The sequence below is a fragment of the Delphinapterus leucas genome, chromosome 9, assembly GCF_059928025.1.
Source record: "Delphinapterus leucas isolate spDelLeu-1000000601 "Yukka" chromosome 9, BTC_Dleu_Yukka2, whole genome shotgun sequence".
Taxonomy (NCBI): domain Eukaryota; kingdom Metazoa; phylum Chordata; class Mammalia; order Artiodactyla; family Monodontidae; genus Delphinapterus; species Delphinapterus leucas.
Genome location: NC_143137.1, coordinates 27,519,946 through 27,538,085, shown reverse-complemented (window position 1 = coordinate 27,538,085; position 18,140 = coordinate 27,519,946). Strand labels below are relative to the sequence as shown.

Genomic DNA, 18,140 nt, shown 5'->3' with positions numbered 1-18,140 from the left:
CACCTGTTAATTCACTATGCCCTACATATTTAACTCCATGGGAACGAGTAGAAGGGCATGTTTCTAGAAATATAGAAGTCCTGATGGGGAACAAAGGAGAGTTAACTCAATATAGCATCTCTGTCTTTGGATTCTCTGAAACAAGTAAGAATAATTCTTATAATTTGTGTGTTGTCCATTTATTAAATCACCAGTCCAACAATTTTACTTACATATTGAAATGCTCAGCGAAGATCAAGTTGGTGGAGGTACCAGTGATCGTTGTCAATCCACCAACGGTAGAAGAGTAAGCAACGCACAGGCACATAAGTTTACACATCATGTGGTCCTTCTTTGTTCGATATTTGTTTCCTGTGCCTGAATTCTGTTCAACAATAAAACGTACTATGAGAACAGCTCTGTTTGTGGTCATAACAAGCAGTAATAGCATTTGTTATGGGCTGGATGTTTGTGTCCACCCCACCGCAAAATTCATATGTTGAAAGCCCTAACCCCCAATCAGATGGTATTTGGAGATGGAGACTCTGGGAGGTAATAGGGTTAGATGAGGTCATGATGGTCAGGGCCTTGCATGATGGGATTAGTGCTCTTGTAAGAGGAGGCACCAGAGAGCTTGTTCTTTCTCTCTCTGCCATGTTAGATCACAGAGAGAAAGCAGCCATCTGCAACCTAAGGAGAGAGCTCTCATCAGACACTAATCCTGCTTGTACCTTGATCTTGGATTTTCAGGTTCTAGAACTGGGAGAAATAAATTCCTGCTTTTTAAGTCACCCAGTCTATGGTATTTTGTTATGGCAGCCCAATAATGCAACATTTATCTTTCCATCAATAGAAATGTTAACAATAAAAATACATAACCACTGAAATACTTTACAGTTTCATTCATTCATCCTTCTTTCTTATTCCTGAGCCAACTCTTAACTTCCTTTCTTCCCTTCTCACCAAACACTCCCAAATCTTTCCAGGGTTTTCCCTCTGAACTGGTGGTACATGGTCAGTGAATTCCTAAACCTCTTGTTGGAGTGTTTCTTTATTTTGGCACTTTCACTGATCCTCCCCAGAGGATACCACTACTTGTGAAATTGAACGTTTTCACCCTCTATACTACACTGTTGAGAGAGAGAGTCAGTGTCCTCCTTGTTCCCCACCCTCTTCCAGAACATTAATCCTCTACTGACATGAAAACTAATCGATTTCTCTTTAAGGCTCATATAATTTGTCTCTTTCTCTGCCTATTCTTTTGAACAGGATGTTCTGATCTCCCAGTCACCCACTGCCATCACTTAAGATGACATGCCCATCTGGCACACAACATTCCTCACCCTGCAAATCCTGTCAGCATCTGGATAACTATACCGTCTTCATGAGTAACCCCTTAAATATCCCGGCTTTACACATTTCTTAAATCTCATTGCCAGAGACCTTCGACTCCGCTCTTCCTGTCACCCTCTCTAGTTCCTGGACAATAGCACATCCTCAGATGGCTCCATCTGAAAAAAAATCACTATTTCTAATGTTTCTGTTTAAGAATAGAGCTCCCTAAGGTGCAATACAAAAGCAATTTCATTCCTTCTCTCACCTGTGATCCATGTAACACACTCTGTTGGTCTGATTCTTTCTATCCCTGGGGTGAAATCTGGAGTAGAATCTATAACATTTTTGGTCACTTCATTTAATAGAGTCTTTCAGTCATGTTTAGTTTAAAAAAAAAAAAGCAACCTCATTTCAGTAGCTGAAATAAAGAGTCCTCTACTAGCAAAAGTCCAAACTTTAGTAAAGTTAAACTTTTGCTTGTCCCCTAGATCAGGCTTGCTGAAAAGCCCATAGTTGGAAGTGGGTTTGTGGGTTTGTATTGTTCTCTCTCTTCTAGCTCCAATTTCTCCCACCATTTGCTAGTTCTAGTTTCTAAATCCTCCATATTTGGAGTGGCAAGGGATGGACAGTATCGGGAGAAGAGCAGTAAGGATTAGGAGAGGTCTTAGTTGACTGGTTTAAATAAGATATGATGTTAGTACTCTTTATGGTTTTTTTTTTTAACATCTTTATTGGAGTATAATTGCTTTATAATGGTGTGTTAATTTCTGCTTTATAACAAAGCGCATCAGCTATACATATATCCCCATATCTCTTCCCTCTTACGTCTCCCTCCCACCCTCCCTATCCCACCCCTCTAGGTGTTCACAAAGCACTGAGCTGATCTCCCTGTGCTATGTGGCTGCTTCCCACTAGCTATCTATTTTACATTTGGTAGTGTATATATGTCCATTTGCATAGCAAAGGAAGCCATAAACAAGACGAAAAGACAATGCTCAGAATGGGAGAAAATATTTGCAAATGAAGCAACTGACAAAGGATTAACCTCCAAAATATACAAGCAGCTCACGCAGCTCAATACCAAAAAAAAAAAAAAAACCCAGTCCAAAAATGGGCAGAAGACCTAAATAGACATTTCTCCAAAGAAGACATACAGATTTCTCTTTATGTTTGATGGATGTTCCAGATGGCCTCATCTGGTGGGCGGTATTATGGATTTTATGCGTCATGGTGCTTTTAGAGATTCCTGTCACCCAAATAAGAACATCAGGTTGCTGCTCCTTCTGTGGAGTAATGCACCTCTTCCACTATGACACCCTGTGGTTTCTGCATGTGATGGTCACCCGATCTCTTGATGCAGAGGTCGCCTTGCCCTGTCAAGAAGCTGTCTTGGGGAAAGTTGCTTTTAAAATGACCCCAAATACCACTCCTGTCATACATCTGGCTCGTGGGAAACAGGCACCTCTGCTCCGTTCGCAGTGAAAGTGCAGCTGACTCTCCATTAGATAAGGAGACTCAGCAGTGACTTTCACTTTTAAATAACACAGGAATACTTATGGTATATGCTTGATAGGACAGTTCTTCAGGGATAGAAAGAGCCTTGTTTTACTACTCCATTAACCAAGAATTCTGCAGTTTACCACAGCTTCTTTTCCAACTTAGCTGTTGAATTACTTCTGTCCCTGTTGTCCTTTGGCTCTACTGACAAGTCTTGGTCACTAAAGCGTCTAGTTATTATTCCCAATAGTTTGGTCCTCTCCTTTCTTCACTTCCTTTCTTATCCAGTTTAGATTTCTTGGTAAACCAATTCAGTAACTGTCTTTTTTAAGTCATTTTTTTTTAACATCTTTATTGGGGTATAATTGCTTGACAGTGGTGTGTTAGTTTCTGCTTTATAACAAGGTGAATCAGTTATACATATACATATATCCCCATATCTCCTCCCTCTTGCGTCTCCCTCCCACCCACCCTCCCTATCCCACCCCTCTAGGTGGTCAAAAGCATTTATTTTTATATTTTTATTTTTATTTTTTTGCGGTACGCGGGCCTCTCACTGTTGCGGCCTCTCCCATTGCGGAGCACAGGCTCCGGAAGCGCAGGCTCAGCGGCCATGGCTCACGGGCCCAGCCGCTCCGCGGCATGTGGGATCTTCCCGGACCGGCGCACGAACCCGTGTCCCCTGCATCGGAAGGCGGACTCTCAACCACTGCGCCACCAGGGAAGCCCCAAATGCATTTATTTTTAAAGCCACTTTATTGAGGTATGATTGATATGTAAAATGTTGTACGTATTTAATATATACAACTTGATGAGTTTGAGGATAATTATACACCCATGAAGCCATCACCACCATCAGTAACTTTCTCAGCAAAACCCTAAACTCTCTTGTCTCTCTTTAGAATGATAGTTCTTTAGCAAAATTTTAACTTTGGATTAACCCAACAATTTACTTTCTCTGCGTCACGTCTGCCCCTGAGCAGCCAAGTTCTGTTGATGAAAATTACAGAGTAGGGCTTCCCTGGTGGCGCAGTGGTTAAGAATCCACCTGCCAATGCAGCGGACACGGGTTCGAGCCCTGGTCCGGGAAGATCCCACAGGCCGCAGAGCAACTAAGCCTGTGCACCACAACTACTGAGCCTGTGCTCTAGAGCCCATGCTCTGCAACAAGAGAAGCCACCGCATGAGGAGCCCGAGCACCACAACAAAGAGTAGCCCCCGCTCTCCGAAACTAGAGAAAGCCCATGTACAGCAACGAAGACCCAATGCAGCCAAAAATAAATAAAGTAAATAAATTTATTAAAAAAAAAGAAAAAGAAAAAGAAAATTACACACAGTAGAGGAGATTAGGCTCCCAACATTCATGGTCACAACTTTCAACTGCTTTGTTACTGCTGCACCTCTACCCTGCTGTGTTTCTCTCACCAAATGATTCTACCTGTCTCCACAAGAAAACTTAAAACCTTCCCACTTCTCTTTTCACCTCCCTCCTCTCACTCTTCACGGGTAGCTCTGCCTCCTATTCCACACAGAAAATAGAAGCTGGTAGAAGTCTCCCTGTCAAAGGTAGAAACATACTTGCATCTGCCCTTCCTTCCGTATTCTACATACAAAGAGAGTAAATCTCTCTCCTCCAACTAGTTTCTGAACCCCAATCTCTCAGGCCTTCTCAGAAACCTTATACAATAGACTTCACTAGAATTTTCCCACCAAAGTTTAATCATTTTCAAGTCAACTTTACAAAAGAAAAACAGAAGGCCTTCTTAACCCCCCTCTCAATGAAACTACTGCCCACAGCACATCCATTTTCACAGCCAAACTACTCAAAAGAGTTGTCTGCATTCACTGACTCCATTGCTTTAACCTCTCCAATCTGGCTTCTGTTTCTTCAATCCACCAATACGTACTTGCTATGATTATTGATAACCTCCATATTACTAAACCCAATAGATATTGTTCAGTGTCAGGTTTGTAGACCTCTCAGCAGCACCTAAGATAGTTGATCACTCCTTCCTGCTGTAGAACTCTTCTTTGGGCTCTGTGAAATCTCAGTCCTCTGGGTTTTCGTCTACATTTCTGCCTGTTCCTCTGTCTCCCTTGCCAGTTCATTTTCCTTGATCCTTCCTTAAAACTGGAATTTCTTGAAACTCTGTCATAAGTACTTGTCTCTTCTCATAGTAATATTTCTCCTTAGGAAATCTCATATGTTTTCATTGTTTTAATGAAAGATAAAACCAGACCACCAAACTTGTTTTCAGCCAGACTTCTCCTTTTAGACCTATCAATCCAATTGTCTGTTCGACATAATTTGAATGTCTTAAATAAAACTCCAATCCCCAAATGTTCAAAACCGAACTCATTATTTCCTTCCTCAAACCCTGTTCTTCAGGATCATCTATATAAGCTAACAGCATTACCATCACCACGATTACAAACACTTAGAGTGTGCCTAGTATGCAAAAGCACTGCTTCAGGTTAAAATCAAATAAATGATTTAATTCACATTTTTCTTACAACACAATGAGGGTAGTACTGCTAGTATCCCACTTTACACATGAAGACATGAAGCACAGAGAGGTTAAGTGGCTTCCCAAGGTTATAGAGCCTGGAAATGGTAGACTTGAATTTTGAGACCATGGAGGGCTCATACCCTCAGCCACTACACAATATTTCTCATCCTCCTTGAAATCATTCTTTTCCTCATCCCACCAAATCCTGTCAATTGTATCTTCTTAAACACATCTGGAGTCTGTTGAGTTTTTTCCATCTCCACTATCACGTTTGGTCTAAGTCATCGTTATCTCTGATTTGAGTTACTGTAATCACCTCTTTATAGGTCTCCAATTCTTGCCTATTTCAGACCTGTCTTGCACACTGAGCCTTTAAAAAAAAAAAAGAACTGGATGTATTTAAGAAATATGCAGACAGAAGAATTGCCCCGTTTCATACAGATAAGCATGCTGTGTGTGACATCGGCACTGAAAGATCCTTTTGAGAAATCATGATAGGAAAAAATGTCTGCTCACTAAAAGCCATCATGGATGTGGGAATGGCATTTAGCATGGCAGGGTCAGGACATTGGATTGTAATTTGCCTTTTACTTTCTAATTAACTTAAAGGTTAGCCCCCAAAGGTATCTACCCTTCACCCCAAATAAATTAATTTACAGATGTCTCCCTAATGACATCCCTAATGACAATCCCAGTTGTCATCGTACATTCGTATTTCCCACAAATATATGACATCTAAGACCTTGTGAGTATGTCTCACAACTTCTTTCAAGTGACTGAAAACATTTTGTCCAGGACATGACCAAATTCAGAATCCTAAGATAACTGGGTGGTGCTCAAGGGTCATTTCTGAACAGAAATCCTGCAGGTCCAGATATAACTCACTATTGCCACCTGGTGGTAGTGATTGCAGACTCCAGTGATTAGCACCAACCCCGGGTGCTAATAATGCATACAAGAATCACCATGAACTAAACCAGTGGTCTCCAATGCAGTGTACAAAATAATTCATTTGGGTGAGTATGGTATAAAAACATTAGGGGTTCTATTTATATTTCTATATTTATTCAAGGCAAACTGAACAAAATATTAGTTCCTGCTAACCATTTTCTGCTTGCCAAAGACAGCCAGTTTAAAATCTTCCAGCTCTTTTTGGACATTTATTTGCACTTACTTTAACAGTATTCATATGATACCATCTCTTGATTTCTCAGTTGAAGGCATTACAGTTAAAACTCCACTATGTTAGATGATGAGAATTTAGCTATCTTTCACAGCATCCTCCACTGAACACACTTATACTTTTCATGTCTCCATCGTTCTCCCATTATGGCTATATCATAAGTTTGCTTAGAGCAGAGTTCAGTGTTCAGAATGTTGTCTAGATATCTGTTAACAGCTGAGCAATGGGATTTATATTACTTTTCCTGTTTTGTGTCCCCCGCTTACTTGCTTAGCTTTCTAAGTGGATACCACTAAATCAGCCCCAAATATTCCCTGGTTGTTTAAATCTTCCCTTCGAACAGTCAAGTGACAGGACACCTAATCTACATCAAATATTCTACCAATTCCATTGTCTTAGAGACATCTCTTCCAGGGCTTTTCTGCTTGTCCTACATCTAGTCATTTTCTTCCTTGAAGCCATTTCCCCCTTATTGCCTGGGAGTTCCCAGTGTTGGTATAAAGAAGTCTTCTGCCATTCTTTTCATCTTAAGGAATCTGTTTTTCCCCCTTTCTGGAAACTTTTAGGGTCTCTCTTCATTCACCATGTTCTGAACTCTCAGTGCCCTTCCCTGTGTGCATCTGTTTCGTCAATTTTGCTGGCACGCAGCGGGACTTTATGTCATAAAAATTATATTCTTCTTTTATGGAAGTTTTCTTGAGTTTTGATGTAATCTCAGTTTTCTCTATTCTTTTTCTGAAACTCCTATTATTGTTTCTTCCTTGTATACTAAAATTTCCACTTATGTTTTATATCTTTACATTATATTGATATTTTGTATTTTATGTATTTTCTATTTTATTTATATATTTATTTTTTGCTTCTCGTGCCTCTTTTATAGAATGTCATTCATATTTCATGAATGCAATTTCTTTGTTCACCTCTCTGAATATATTAATGATAGTTTCTTGTCTTGTGTTTTCAACTTCTTGCACAGTCTCTGTTTCCTGCAAGTTTCTGTCTCCTTTTTGTTTGTTTGGGTCTCTCTCTTTCATGCCTGAGGCTGTCTTCAGATATCCAGGAACTTTGGTGGTTTGCTCATATTTAAGGCAGTGAAAAGCTGGTTGGAAGTCCTGTACATGTGCTTTGGGATTTGTTGTTGACTGTGGGCACATATATAGTATCATCTGACTGGAGCTTTTTTTGAGAAAACCCAGTGCTATATATTTTCATCTTTTCTCTTGTGCTCATTGCATTCCCCAAAGAAAAACCTCCTGGTTCCTTGCCTACTGTCACCTGGAGGGAATAGGCCTGGTTGTTGGGGACAGTGGGGTGGAAGGTGGGGCTCTCACCATTCAACATATTAACTGTTACTCAGTGTCCCTGTTTTCATTGTGAAATCTGTTCCTGACCCTGAACTCCTTCCTGTCTGCTTTACTGTGTCAAAAGACTACACTTCCCGGCTTCGCTGGTGACGCAGTGGTTGAGAGTCCGCCTGCCGCAGGGAACGCGGGTTTGTGCCCCGGCCCGGGAAGATCCCACATGCCGCGGAGCGGCTGGGCCCGTGAGCCATGGCCGCTGAGCCTGCGCGTCCGGAGCCTGTGCTCCGCAATGGGAGAGGCCACAATGGTGAGAGGCCCGCGTACCGCAAAATAAATAAATAAATAAAGACTACACTTCCGTTTGGTGGAGGAGGAGCAGCTGCATCCATGTAGAGGTTGGGAAGAAATCTGTGGATTTAACTGTTGCATAAAATTTTTTTACTTACCCTCACTTTTCAACATTTTGAAAAACTTTGAGGGCTGCTGCTAGGTAAATAAGTTTTTTTTTTTTAAACATCTTTATTGGAGTATAATTGCTTTACAGTGGTCTGTTAATTTCTGCTTTATAACAAAGTGAATCAGTTATACATATACGTATGTCCCCATATCCCCTCCCTCCCACCCTCCCTATCCCACCCCTCTAGGTGGACACAAAGCACAGAGCTGATCTCCCTGTGCTATGCGGCTGCTTCCCACTAGCTATCTATTTTACATTTGGTAGTGTATGTATGTCCATGCCACTCTCTCACTTTGTCTCAGCTTACCCTTCCCCCAGCCCAATAAAGAAGATGTGGTACATATATACAATGGAATATTACTCAGCCATAAAAATAAACGAAATTGAGTTATTTGTAGTGAGGTGGATGGACCTAGAGTCTGTCATACAGAGTGAAGTAAGTCAGAAAGAGAAAAACAAATACTGTATGCTAACACATATATATGGAATCTAAAAAAAAAAAAAAAGGTCATGAAGAAGCTAGGGGCAGAACAGGAATAAAGACGCAGACCTACTAGAGAATGGACTTGAGATTGCTTCCTTTTGTAACTTACTGTTGACTTAGAATTCCACTTTCATGGGATAACTGAGGCATCTTTAACTTTCCAGCTTCCAAAATGATTTTGCTGTCATCTCCTCTCTTGATATTTTTATAATTGTGACGTATGACTTAAAAATCTATTCTTGTTTTAATGGAGATTTGGGATAGAGTGAAGGTAAATGGACCTATTCAATCTGCCATCTTATTGGAAGACGCGATATTTCTCTTTTTACATTAAAAAATCCCCAAGAAATAAATGATTCTTGACTAATAATTATTGCACAGATTGACCTTAGTGCCTTCATGGCCCATACATTGGTGGATGATGGAGGTAAAGGGAGAGGAGAGGAAAGCTCCATGTGCACAGAGGGACTGACAATAGGGCCCTGCCCACTTCGTTCACTCTTGGCATATTGAGTTTATATGGGCTTGGTAAGTGGATAACAAATTATCCTTTCTAGTTTTAATTAAACTAGCCCTCCCATAATGTGCTTACATGATTTCTACAGGAAATGACTTATGTAAAAAAAAAAAAAACACATACACCTAGAATGAAGGTAATACAAGAAAATATAAGAGGATATCCTTCTCCTACTTGTGATATGAATTCTTCATGAAGATCTAGAGAAGATCTAATTAGCAATAACCTGAACAACTCAGAAGAGCTGGTAACAGATTTGAAGTTATCAATAAGACTCCTTGAAATAGGATTTATATCCACTGTAGTTAATAAAGAATTATGATGCATATTGTGAATTGGGATATTTGTTTATATAGTAATAGTATAACAAATAGATATTCAAAATTTAGCACTCGAGACAGGACTTTTCGTAAAAATTCTGTTTCTAGCAATGTCAAAAATCAATTAAATCCAGGATTTATTTTACAAAATGTTATATCCTAAATGTTAAGTATGTAGAAGCTTCCTTTGTAATTTCTTAGTGAAGAGCAAATAATCAAAACATACATGCTATTAGAAAAAAATCCTGTTCTTTTTATAGTGGTAAAAATGACTGAAATGATATATAAATAATATAGCAGCATAGGACGTCAGTATAAGTGTGTGTGTGTGTGTGTGTGTGTGTGTGTGTGTGTGTAGGATGATATAAATAATAAAGAACAAAAAGAAAATAAAAAAGAATGCAGGAAAGAGAGATGGAAAGAATAAATATTTAGAAAAAATAGAAATCTGGCACTAAAAATTATTCTGAATTTATAAACTCACAGAGAGTTCAAGGGGATCAAACTTGTCAGGCAAAAATTTCTAACCTGGATAAAAATGCAAAAGCCAACAATAAGCTTTTTATAAGAGAAACATCTAAAGTATAAGGACATAGAACTGTTGAAAGTGAAGGGATAGAAGTAATGTCAGGTAAACACTAACCTAAAGAAAGCTGGCATTGCTATTACATTATCATCAGACAAACTCACAGACCCCAAAACATTACCATAGATTGAGAGGGACACTGCAAAATGGTAAAAGTGTTAATTAACCAGGAACATATAAACATTCTAAGCATTATTACGTGATAGGGACATAATAACATAATCTGAAAATATATAGAAACCAAAATTGACAGAACTATCAGGAGAAATAGATATAGCCACATCATGGAGGGAGATTTTAACAAAACAGTTGCATTAATTGCTGGGTTAAGCAGACAAAAAATTGTTAGGTCACAGACAATTTGAAAATCACAACTGGCAAACTTGATCTAATAGACTTGGAAAATACTGCACCCAGTAAGTTGAAAATATGCAATTCTTTTTTAGCACAAGGAAGTATTTATCACAATTGGCCACATGCTAGTCCACAAATCTGCCTCAACAAGTTTAAAAGAACTGATGTCATACAGACCAGTTTCTGACCACAGTAAATTTATGTTAGAAATAAAAAAGCAAAACAAAAAGTAGCTACAAAAGACTCATTTATTTCAAAATTTAAATCACATGTCTAAGCAGCTCATGGATCAAAGACTCTAGCGTAATGGAAAGCAAAAAACACAAAGAACTAAAAAATATGGAATGCAGCTAAAGTGTAAGAAATGGAAGAAAATTTGTCTCCTCAAATTCTTACTTTGGAAGAGAAGAAAAGCTCAAAAAAAGTAATGCAACTGTATACTTTTAAAAGTAAATGAACAGAAACTAAATGCAAAGATAAAATAGAACGAAGTAATAAAGAGAAGAAACTAATAAAGTAGAACATGAAATAGGATCAAAAGAGCCAAAAGCTGGTTCTTTGATAAGACTTATAAGACATAAAATCAACATACTTTTGGAAGAGTTATTCCAAAAATGTTTAAAAGCATAAGTAAAAATATTAGTAACTAAAAGATACATAACTAAAAATACTGTAGAAATTAAAGAGGTAATAAGTGAATATTATAAACAACATGCTACTAAATTTGAAATGGAATGCATAATTTCCTAGAAAAATATAACTAAAACTCAAGGAGAAATAGAAAATATGAATAATTCTGAATCCAGGAAGGTAACAGAATAATTACTAAGTATATGTATATGCCTTCTACTTTCTCCTTTCTGTTGCCTGCTAGCTGGAACAGAGAATGGATAGAGGGAGATGAGGCAGCCATCTTGAACCATGAGGTAGCCGTCAAGTGCTGAGGATGGCAGAGCAAGAATAGAAAGAGTCAAGGTCATCATGATTGTGGAGCCACCATACCAGCCTATTTCTATCTTATTAAAACTATTGCTAGTTTTGGTCTTTGTTGAGATGAAGAAGTAACTAATATAAGTGGTAATACTGAAAAGAAAATAAGAAAATGATTAACATGAAATTCTGGACTGTGGCTATGTTGATAAGGGGATGGATATGATGGTCTGAAGAAAGGAGATGGAATCAGAGAAGAGCTCATGGATATTTCTAGAAATTGTTATGTTCTATTTCTTAGGCTGGGGTGTTGGTAAATACCATTTTATTCGTTTTATTCTTTAAAATGTGTGTTACATTCTTTAAATATGTATATATTAAAATATTTCATAATCAAGATATATGAAAAACAATTTGGGGACAAAATAACTGTATTCCTTTGTTAGGAAATATCATTGGAATATGAAGAGAAAAATATTGTTGAAGATTTTAGGAAACAAAGTACAGTATTAGAATAAATTTTATGGTATGGGAGGTTTATTGTACAGTTAGAGGAAAGTACAGATGCTTCCAACATGGCTAAGCTCACGTTGTTTGCTAGATAATATTTTAACAATATGAAATGTGAAGAACCACATTTTTGTGATTCAAAAATGAAAGATATATGGAAGAAGAGGTATCATCAATAGTTATTTCTTTAATAACAAAATGTTTTGTGGAACCCTAGCTAAGTAAACCAGTGGAGCCCAGCTAGGGCTTTGACTACAATAAATATTAAAATCTGAGTGAGGTTGTGTTCACAGGTTGCTGCTATGATTCCTCTCTTTTTTTAATGAATATTAAACTAAATTATTTACTCAGAAGTGAATTTACCTCACCAACGGTTGCCACCCACTTCTCTCTTCTTTCGGAAGATGCACCTGGCAGAATTTCACGTGGATCGGGTGTGACCTGTTTGCTGACACCCAGGCATTTACCTTCACTTTAGTGAAGCCTCTTTGTGGGGCATATTGGATCCCCAGTGTATGTCAGAAACATCATCCTTTGTTCTGATTTAATACCATTGATAATGAGGCTTCCAAATTCTCAGTTGAATGGAATGAGTTCTCATAAATTGGATTAGTGAGTAGAATAGTTACAATTTCTTTTGAAAGTTCAACTTCATCTTGTATTCCCAGAGGCACAGAAAACTGCCAGGTTAAAAAAGGACCAAGTAAAGGGTACAAACTTTCAGCTATAAGATGAGTAAGGACTTAAGAGCCATCGCAAAACATGGTGACTGGAGTTGACAACACTGCACTCGACAATTGAAATTTGCCAAGAGAGTAGAACTCAAATGTTCTCACCAAAAAAAAAAAAAAAAGAAAAGAAAAAAGGATAAATATGTGAGGTGATCAATGTGCCAATCAACCAGATGGTGGAAACCATTTCACCATGAATACTTCATCAAATCACCATGATGTACACTTTAAATATCCCATGATCCTTTTCAACTTTATTGAGGTATAATTAAAAAATAAAATTGTAAGATATTTAAAGTGTACATCATTGTGATCTGATCCACATATACATTATGAAAAGATTACCCCCATCCAGCCCATCAACACATCCATCACCTCATGTTTCTCTTTCTTTTTCTTTTTCTTTCTTTCTTTTCTTTTTTTTTTCTTTTTTTTGGTGAGACATTCAAGTATCAGTCCCCTAGCCAATCTCAACCATACAACAGTATTATCAACTCTAGTCCCCATGTTTTACATTAGGTCCTCTGACTTTATCTTATAGCCAAATGCTTATACTCTATTACCAACCTCTCCCTATTTACCTACCCACCACCCTGCCCCAGCCCCTGGCAACCATTTTTCTACTCTTTGTTTCTATGAGTTTTACTTTAAAAAAAAAAAAGATTTCCATATATAAATGAAGCCATGCAGTATTTGTCTTTCTCTGTCTGGCTTATTTTACTTAGCATAGTGCACTCAGGTTTCATCCATGTCATTGCAAATGGCAGAATTTCCTTTTTTGCCATGGCTAAATAATATTCCATGGTCTATATATACCACATCTTCTTGATCCATTCATTCACTTACGTTTTTTCCATATCTTGGCTACTGCAATGAACATGGGAGTGCAGATATCTCTTCAATATCCTGTTTTCATTTCCTTTGAATATATACCCTGTAGTGGGATTGCTGGGTCCTATGGTGGTTCTATTTTTAATATTTTGAGGAACCTTCATACTGCTTTCCATAGTGGTTGCACCACTTTACATTCCCACCGACAATGAACAGGGGGCTCCCTTTTCTCGACACCTTCAACAACACTTGTTATCTCTTGTCTTTTTGATGCTGCTGTGATTCCTAAAGGGTGTGTAATAGGCTCTCTCTCTCAGTCATTCTCCCTCTCTCTCTCTTTCTGCTCACCTCTCTATAAACCGCAGGGTTTGGCAGGATGAGTAAAGGAGACCCGTGAGTTGTCTCAAGTGAGGTCTGAGAGGCATTAACAATTGGCTTTGCTGCCGAATTTCACGCGGTCTATGAGAAGGCAAGAGTAATCAAGAAGAACTTTTGTTTGTAGTACCTACTTGATCTAATCTAAAATTCCTTTTCTACATTTGATCTAGGGGCCAGATATTCTAGAACTGATATCTCCTTACTTGGCAGCACTAATGCCCCTAGTCCCTGACATTATGACCCATGCTAATTACTGTTATATGGTTCTTAGAATTTTTGGAGAATATTAAAGAGTGCCCTCTTACGGAATTTGATTTTGAATAATAAGAATTTCACCCCCAAACTAAACAACACGTAATTAGAAGCAAAATTCAATTTGTTCAAGGAAATTTTCCTTTGAATTTTTCCCTTTGGGGAACAAGAAATTATATAAGATGAATGGAAAACAATTACTTTAGGCCTTTCATTAAAAGTGTACTGATTTTTCAGTTCCTTTCATTCAAAGATGTCTGGAGGCTTAGAAATTGAGCTAGTGTAAAAATCTGAGGTATCTCTCTGATTAATACTAGTGCTTGAAAGAAGGAAAATATATAGCAACTTGATTCTTCTCTTGGTATGTAAAAATTGATTTTTGGAAACCTGGAACTCATTTCTTATGGAAATAATATGAGTGATGATTGGTCTCCCAATTGCTCCACTGGAACCTGACAAATCTATTCCCTCATGTATGTCAGTGTCATTTTGGGGTCTTCCTTTCTTCTTGTTCCTTTTCTTCTCTAAAAATATTTCAGCTACTTTTGGAGTAATATAGAATTTATGGTCAGTTAGGTCTAAGTACCTACCCACCATTTTTATTCTGGGCATGAGTAGGGAGTTCTGCTAATGGGTGGGCCATTGCCTATAGTGAAAAGGGAACTTGGTGAGTCACGGAAGACATCTCTTTTTTAAGTATGCAGCTTAGGAATATGACTCTTAGATAGGAGTGCTTCTTAATGAGTTCCTGGAATCTGAGGAACTGCTGAATATCCATCAGCTTCAAAACCAGCATATAATCATCACCATCAGCGGCTGCAGCAGCAGCGGGAAAATCATCATCGTTATCATCTTCACCAAAACTTTGCAGTTCTAGTAATAATAGTTTTAGGACTGATAAAGTATATAAAGAACTCATACAACTCACTAGCAAAAACATCCAACCAACCAACCAAACAAAAATCCCCAGACAAGCCAACTGAAAAATGGGCAGAGGAACTGAATAGACATTTTCACAAAGAAGACATCCAAATGGTCAACAGGTACATGAAAAGGTGCTCAACACCGCTAACCATCAGGGAAATGCAGATCAAAAGTATAATGAGTTATCATCTCACACCTGTTAGAATGGCTATCATTATAATAGCATTATGCTAAGTGAAATAAATCAGAGAAAGACAAATACTGCATGGTATCATTTATATGTGGAATCCATAAAAGCCAAACTCATAAAACAGAGAGTAGAGTGGTGGTTACCAGGGGCTGGGGGTGAGCAAATGGGGAGATGATGGTCAAAGGGTGCAAGCTGCTAGTTTTAGGATGAATAAGTTCTGGGGATCTAATGTACAGCATGATTATTATAATTAGTAATACTATATACATAGCTGGAAGTTGCTAAGAGAGTAGATCTTAAATGTTAACACTGCAATAAAGGAATGGTAATTATGTAATGTGATGGAGGTGTTAAATAAAGCTATGGTGGAGATCATTTTGCAATATGTGAGTATATCAAATCAACACGTTGGTGATTCAGATGTGTAAAAACATGGCAAAATGGTGCAAATTACCAAAAAAAATCTATGACTTTCATTTTTTTTCTCTTCTTTGAAATTTATTTTAAACCATCCCCTCTCAAAAGGAGTAATATTTGGATCTTTTTTGACTTGTAGTTCACATTCAAAGCCAAACCACACAGAATTTATTTTAATTCAATAAAATGTCCCACCAACTTCATGAAAAAAGCAGAAGACTAAAACATTATGAATATAAATATCCCTTCCATTTTATAGCTAGATTAAGTAGATATAGATTCTTCCACATAATCAGTTAATCTTAAATTATCTAGTTTAAATCTAGCAAAGAACAGGTACAATTTATTATAAGTATAACACAAACTATACAATATGTTTATATCTGAGAAGAGATGTGTAACTGCTAAAAATCAAAACATATCTTAAATGTACAGTATGTAAAAAATACTTTCATGTGATCTCTTATAAATAGCACTATTACAGAGCAAAAAGTGATCCCTTAATTTTCTTTTACACCAAGCTAAATTTGTATATATAAAGTTCTAGAAAGACCATAGAATCATTGTTCAAAGGTCTTCTCTTCCAAACTCAGATCTTAATCTTTACTGCCTAAAATATACCCAAATTACCTTACTTCTCCCCGTTGAAAACTTATTTCCCCTCAGTGTTTCCCATCTCAGTCTGTGGCATCACCATCTGCCTTTACCTAGCTTACTGTAGCAGAGGCATCTTCTATACTTTTCCCTCTCTCATCCACAAAGTCAGATTAATCAAAAAATTCAATTAGGTCCATACCCTCTGCCTTTCACATTGTTGCCACAGTAAGCTTCTCAAAGGGCAGAATTTAACATGCTGCCTCCTGGCTTCAAAGCTCTCTATTTCCCTTAAGATGAACTAAACTCTTTTGCATGGCATGAACAGCAATTTTTAACCTGGTCCAACCTATCCAAACATTTCACTTTCCACAGCTCATTCCTGGCACCTGCACTGGAGATGTTTCCCAAAAAAAGCCCTGCTCTCGACATTTTGGGGTCTTTGAATTCACCTTATTCTCTGATTATGTTACCTCTTCCTTTTTCTCTCCTTCGTTAATTAGTCAAGATAAATATCTATTGAATACCTACTCTCTGTCAAACAATGCAATGTGCTAGGGGATTATATGCTGAACCAAGTGGACACAGTCCCTGCGCTCATGGAGTTTGCACTTCCCTGATTGCACACGACATCTTGCTCCAGACTCAAATTCCTTTACCTCACATTCCCTCTGGCAATATTCCTAGATTGAGCTAGTTGCTCCAGCTTCTGGGAGATCTGGCCTCTGTGTGCACCTTTGCTGTGGTATTTATGTCACACTTTTTTTTTTTTTTTTTTTTTTGCTGTATGCGGGCCTCTCACTGTTGTGGCCTCTCCCGTTGTGGAGCACAGGCTCCGGACGTGCAGGCTCAGCGGCCATGGCTTATGGGCCCAGCCGCTCCGCGGCATGTGGGATCTTCCCAGACCGGGGCACGAACCTGTGTCCCCTGCATCGGCAGGCGGACTCTCAACCACTGCGCCACCAGGGAAGCCCTATGTCATGCATTTTTTTTAAGTCCATCTTCCCCATTAGACTCTGAGCTGCTTACGGTAAGGAGTAGGTCTTTTCATCAACAGACCTTCCTACAATGCCTAGGACAGTGTTGGATGTCAAATCATTGGAAGCCAAATTTAGGCATCACGCCAGAAAACTGGGTTTGTAAAGATGACCACAAGAAAGTTACCGAGTGCAAGTATATCCAGCAGTTTTTAAAGCCTATTTATAATGCATTCTTCTGTAATACAGTGGGCATACTGTTGATTTTCTATGTTTTAAAAGAATTACTTCTCTCCCTAAAGATGATAATGTTTTCATAAATATGTATTCAATTCTCATCTTAAAAACCCTTGATACACCCTGTAGCTAGTGGTTTAAAACTTATCTTTGTATTAGTTTTCTCTTTACATAAAATTCGCTCTTTCCTTGAAGATTTCTGTAAATAACAAGAAAGTTTTCTTTTTCCTATTGAGTTGCATGCTAATGCATTATAGCCTGAGGAAGGAACATATGCCCCAATCTCATATTTCTAATGCCATGGTTACTGTTGAACTATTTCTATGCAGGACTGTTTTTCAATGGTCTCAAGATATATTGCTCCCAATACAACCTAGTATAGTATTTTTACACCGATTTATTCTGGGGAAATGAATTCTATGCGGTAGTTTACAAAAGTCTCTTTCCTTCCTTAAATAGGCAGAATAGCTACAACAACTCCTCCATCTGTGTTTGACAGTAGCAGCTCATGAATTCTGCATTGAATTTAGTGGTAAGGAAGACACTAAAGATAACTGGATTGTAATTACATGAATAGGAGTTGCTCTAAGTTCATACCCTGGAAGAAATAGGATGAGCCTAACAAAAAGGCAGCAAGATTTTAATA

The 18,140-nt window shown here is 38.1% G+C and overlaps 1 protein-coding gene across 1 annotated transcript in view; it reads right to left on the bottom strand.

Annotated features, from left to right (window-relative positions):
• SLC13A1 (solute carrier family 13 member 1) overlaps nt 1-18,140 on the bottom strand; it is a 78,802-nt gene that overhangs the window by 33,940 nt on the left and 26,722 nt on the right. The window contains exon 7 of the mRNA XM_022582164.2: nt 213-364. Within this exon, the coding sequence (XP_022437872.1) occupies nt 213-364 (152 nt within the window). The remainder of the gene's footprint in view (nt 1-212; nt 365-18,140) is intronic.